The 5258-nt window shown below is 41.4% G+C and overlaps 1 protein-coding gene across 1 annotated transcript in view; it reads left to right on the top strand.

Moving 5' to 3' along the window:
- ST8SIA3 (ST8 alpha-N-acetyl-neuraminide alpha-2,8-sialyltransferase 3) overlaps positions 1-4355 on the top strand; it is a 10470-nt gene extending 6115 nt beyond the window's left edge. Inside the window, exons 4-5 of the mRNA XM_007935515.2 lie at positions 895-1452; positions 4073-4355. Of these exons, the coding sequence (XP_007933706.2) occupies positions 895-1452; positions 4073-4355 (841 nt within the window). The remainder of the gene's footprint in view (positions 1-894; positions 1453-4072) is intronic.
- Positions 4356-5258: the final 903 nt, after the last annotated feature.

The following is a 5258-nucleotide window of genomic DNA, read 5'->3' as shown; positions in this document are numbered from 1 at the left end:
CTTCCTTCCGAAGAGTGGCTGGTGGGTTTGAACCACAAGCCTTCTGGTTGGCAATCAAATGCCTTAGGCACTACACCACCAGAGAGAATAAATAGTTAAGAAAAATTCTTTGACTCAGTGCTCAACGTGAAAGCAACCTGAAGTTAGTTCTAAGTATCACCCATGCCTTATTTATCCTCTGACTTGTTAGACTCTGTATATTTTCAGGATTTACAGTAGTTTTTCTTCCCTAGCATTTGACTTCTCCAGCTAAATTATGTTTCTATATAATCAAGTGGAAAAATAAGCCTGTTTCATTATTCAAAGACTCTTAATGAGATTATCATCTCATTTCTATTAAATATTCAACTATCCCCACTGCCATTACCATTTCTGTATTTTAATAATAGATAACACTGTCCTGACTCATATCTACTTGGCTCTTATTTGGACAGTAGTGATATTTGATATTCCTTGAACACTGTGATCTAATAGCAAACAAGTAGTCCCTAGTTACAAACTCAGAGTCACCAATGTTTGTGCATTAATGTGAATTCGTTGGGGCTTGTGTAAATGGTCTCCCTGTACTTTTTGAGATAGTTTGTCCTATGCCTTCCTCTTGATCAAATATGTTCTTCCTGTCCAGCAGAAAACCAAGGGAAACTAACTAAAACTGCAAATTACAACTTTTACAAGCCTCAAAGGATTCCATGCAGAATTTAACGAAAAGATTAGCACATGTCTGTAGATTCTCGAACAGTCCTTTCCTAAAGACACAGTTACTGTGAATGTATAACCCTCCTTGGGTTCACCGTGCCTAAAATTCTTGTCTGAATGAAATGGCCACCTAAGACATAAAATGGAAAATCAATTCTTTTGAATGGGATGCATTTAATGAATTTCTTTTTATTTTAGGCAAGAAATTCTTCAGCATGTCGATGTAATAAAAAATTTTTCTTTGACCAAGAATAGTGTTCGGATTGGACAACTGATGCACTATGATTATTCCAGCCATAAATATGTTTTCTCCATTAGCAATAACTTCCGGTCACTACTTCCAGAAGTGTCACCCATTGTGAATAAGCATTATAATATTTGTGCTGTGGTTGGAAATAGTGGGATCCTAACAGGGAGCCAGTGTGGACAAGAAATAGATAAATCAGATTTTGTTTTCCGTTGCAATTTCGCCCCTACGGAGGCATTCCAAAGAGATGTTGGAAGGAAAACCAACCTTACCACCTTCAACCCCAGCATCTTGGAAAAATATTACAACAATCTTTTGACCATTCAGGACCGTAACAACTTTTTCCTCAGTTTAAAAAAGCTTGATGGGGCCATTCTTTGGATCCCTGCATTTTTCTTCCACACGTCAGCAACGGTTACCAGGACATTAGTTGACTTTTTTGTTGAACACAGAGGTCAGTTAAAGGTCCAATTGGCTTGGCCTGGAAATATAATGCAACATGTCAACAGGTGTGTATATTTTATTGCATTTAACTCATACCCCACCAGATAGCAAATTGATATGGTTCATCTCTTGGAGGGGGGTGGTTGGTGGGAGCTACGCAATTAGTTGTTGTAGTTAACTGTTTCAGGGCAAACCCTTACTTCTGCTTTGTAGTGCATAATTGAGTCTTTCTAGTTAAGCATTTCAATCTTCTGGTAACCAGGTGCCAAATGGAAGGCCTCCAATTTCCATTCTATCTCCTCCCTTGGAGGTAAGCCTGACGAGGAAGTCATGGATATCATCAAACAGCAAGACTTTTTTTTTTTTTTTTAGTGGCTAGCTATGTCCTGATAATGCCAGTGAAGTTAGACGAGTCAAATGTATGTGTGCGTGTGTGTTTAAGAAGATACAGTTGACTTAAATTTTTCCTTTTTTTCATGTTTGAATGTTTTCTATCTTTCCAAGATTAGCAAACTCCCTAGATAGATGATTACATTGAATAATCTGCTTTAATAATTTGAAATTTGAGTGCAAAACCATGGGAAAAGTATTTTCTGAGCACTTTGTGATCTATTGTAATTCCATAGACAGATTGACAAGAGATGCAATGTTTTAGTCTAGTCTGGTGATTCTCAATTCCGGCAGTGCATTAGAATCACTCAGGAGACTTTAAAAAGTACTTTTGCCTGGACTCTAGATCAAGAGATCTGATGCAAGTGGTCTGGTGGGGCCTAGGTATTTAGTGCTTTTTTATAATAACTTCCCAGGTGATTCTGATATGCAGCCAGGATTGAGAGCCACTAACCCAAGACATTTTATAAAGCAAGATTCATTGTAGGCTATTTTTTTTCCCCTTTAAATTCAGCTTAGCAAATTGCCCCAACTCTAATTTCCCCTATGTAAAGTAGCCTCAACACCCTCACATGCTACCTGGGTAGCTATAAGCTATAAGGTAGGATGTCCTCTGGAAGGCCTGGTAAACAGAGAATTCCAAAGATTTTTATCCCACAACATACTGTTCCCATCCTGTAGTCCCCTAAAATCTGCCAAGTGGAAGATAAGTTTAGTTGGCATCTCATAGAGGGAAGACTCATAGTCTAACAAGCTGGTATGTATCTAAGAGGTAGGGCGAAGCCGTATTTTATAGTCCAAACTGGAACTTTTTCTTTGATACAAACTGTTATTAATTACAACAGAGATAACAGGCATAAACTGGGACTTCCCCATGTCCAAGGCTATATGGTCACCTTTCTAAGAGGTAATACAGCCCATTTCTTAAATTTAAAGATGAGGAAACGGAAGTACAAAGAGCAGGAATTATTTAACCAAAGCCACATGCAAACTGGACAGAACCAGAAGGAAGCCATGGTCCCTGGGTCCCTGTCCTGTGGTGCAGTGACCTCATCATGATGCCTCCCTCTTGTTCAGTTTAAGTTTCCTTGTACCAAAAGAATGGCCAGAATCATCTTTGTTCTTTAAGTAAGAATATTAAAAGCAAGACTGAACATTTTAATTTCTTCTACAAGGGGAAAGGTCCATCTCTGAAGACTTGAAGTAGTAAGGAAGGCACTGCATGTGTTTAGGAACTTAAGGAAACTGGCCTGTGCAGCCTCCCTGCCACCAACCTACCAGGAAGCCTGTGGAGTTAGGCATAGTGCCCACAATCACTCAGGTTTGAATCAAACATGTTGGTTTGATGAAAACTAAAAGGAAATACAGGCCACAGAAACCTGACTCATGAACAAGTTAATTCTGCCACATAACCAATGATAAACACAAACACACACACACACCGCAGTCTCAAACACTTGACAATGTAGGTAGGAAGGCTTCAGATTACTGCCTAAGTATGTAAGGAACAACCATAAGTTAGCATTTTTTCAAACTGAGAAAATGTGTGAATACTTTTGGTGAAAGAGTAGGGAATATAGTTTTTTGCCAGAGGGTTTCCAAGCCCAGGAAAAAGGGTTTCTAGGTTTGGGTGGGGAAGTGACCCAGAAGGTCCCTTTGGATTAAACAACCACCACCACATATACCACAGCACAACTCGCTGCATCGAGTCGATTCGACTCATCATGACCCCTCCTTGGGTTTCCGAGATGGTATCACTACGGAAGTAGATTGCCCAATCTTCCTTCCAAGGAGTGGCTGGTAGGTTTAAACTGCCAGCCTTCTGGTTAGCAGTCATATGCCTTAGGCACTATACCACCAAAGCTCTCACCACATGTAAGGGCCCTTTATTTATGAGAAGCATAGTCATTCTTAATGGAGGTGTCACCATTAAGTCAGAGTCCCCACTCTTTAGGAAGGTCCAGAAGGAGACCAGCTTCATGGTATGCAACCTGTGCAGTGCACAGCGCCCCCCAGAAGGACCCCCTGCTCAAAAGGACCCCACACTCAGAAGGGCCCTGCACTAGCTTTGACATTCTGCTCTCTTAATAATTTAAGAACACACTTTCGTTGTGCACTAGGTCCCCACACGTTATGTAGCTGGTCCCGCCCAGAGGATTTTTGTGATTGATGAGATAGATTCAAAGCACGGACTGTTTCCGTTACTTGAACCAAACCCACCTCCCAGCCCAGTCATGTTGACCTATCCGATTGAAACCCTGGCCTCTGAACCCACGTGTACTTATTGTTCCACAGGTACTGGAAAAACAAACATTTGTCGCCCAAACGGCTGAGCACAGGTATTCTTATGTACACCCTTGCATCAGCAATATGTGAAGAGATCCACTTGTATGGATTTTGGCCTTTTGGATTTGACCCCAACACAAGGGAAGACCTTCCATACCATTACTATGACAAAAAAGGAACCAAATTCACCACCAAGTGGCAGGAGTCCCACCAGCTGCCTGCTGAGTTTCAGCTGCTTTACCGAATGCATGGGGAAGGGCTCACCAAGCTGACTCTGTCACACTGTGCCTAAGAACTCCACGTGGAAAGTGCCAAACGGCTGTTTAAAAAGTGCCCCAAGTTCAATTGAATAGTCTTCAGAATAGAACCCTAGAGAATCTCTTAGCAGGATCGTCTGCCATTTAAAAGGAAAAATTCCTTGTCTCCCTCTTTTGCACTGCTCCTTGCAGGGTCTTAGCAGACTCAGCACATGATTTAGAATTGATTGACCCAAGGAATGTTGCATTTGGAACTATGCTGCTAATGAAATGGTTTGAAGTGTTTTCATGTTTGTATTTTGATAATAAACTGCCTCCCATATTTTTATTAGAACTAGGGCTGTCATTCCCACAGCTCTGTTCAAATACAGTCCCGGTGATCATGGGCCTCTGGCCGATTTGGGCAGGATCTCAGTTATGCCAGTGGGATCCGACTCTTCAAAATGGAACAGAAAAACCTGGTTTGCATCTCTTTCTCTCTCTCTCTCTCCCCACAACATTTCCTCTTGCCCCGTCACCGTAGAATTTAATAATTTTCTGGGAATCATATTGCATTAGCTTTGCTTGTATGTGTTGCATCTGTACTTGATGTGTTCAAAGCTCTGGATAATTTTGATGTTTCATGATAAACCAGGCAAATTATGATGGACCCCTTATGATTAATTTTATAAGAAATGCCTCTTAGTCCCTGCAGTCATTCTACTGTGGGTGGTGCCTCTGTGGTAAATGGCATAGCATGAGGGCATCTTTCCCAAGCACAAACAAAGCTGGTTTCACAGGTGGCATCACATCTCTTGACATGTGTGCTGTTACGGCAAAAAGTTCTGTCACCGCATCTGTGATGGCGTTTCAGCCTGGATTGAGTGCCTCCCTCTATCCCAACCCAAGCATTGGGATGAGCAGTCTCTTAGGGGCAATGAGTCAGCTCACAAGCCCAG

The sequence above is a fragment of the Orycteropus afer genome, unplaced genomic scaffold (assembly GCF_000298275.1).
Source record: "Orycteropus afer afer isolate SDZICR_OR568_19922 unplaced genomic scaffold, OryAfe1.0 scaffold00029, whole genome shotgun sequence".
Classification (NCBI taxonomy): domain Eukaryota; kingdom Metazoa; phylum Chordata; class Mammalia; order Tubulidentata; family Orycteropodidae; genus Orycteropus; species Orycteropus afer.
The sequence above is the reverse complement of the archived record's forward strand: the minus strand, read 5'-3'. Positions and strand labels throughout refer to the sequence as shown.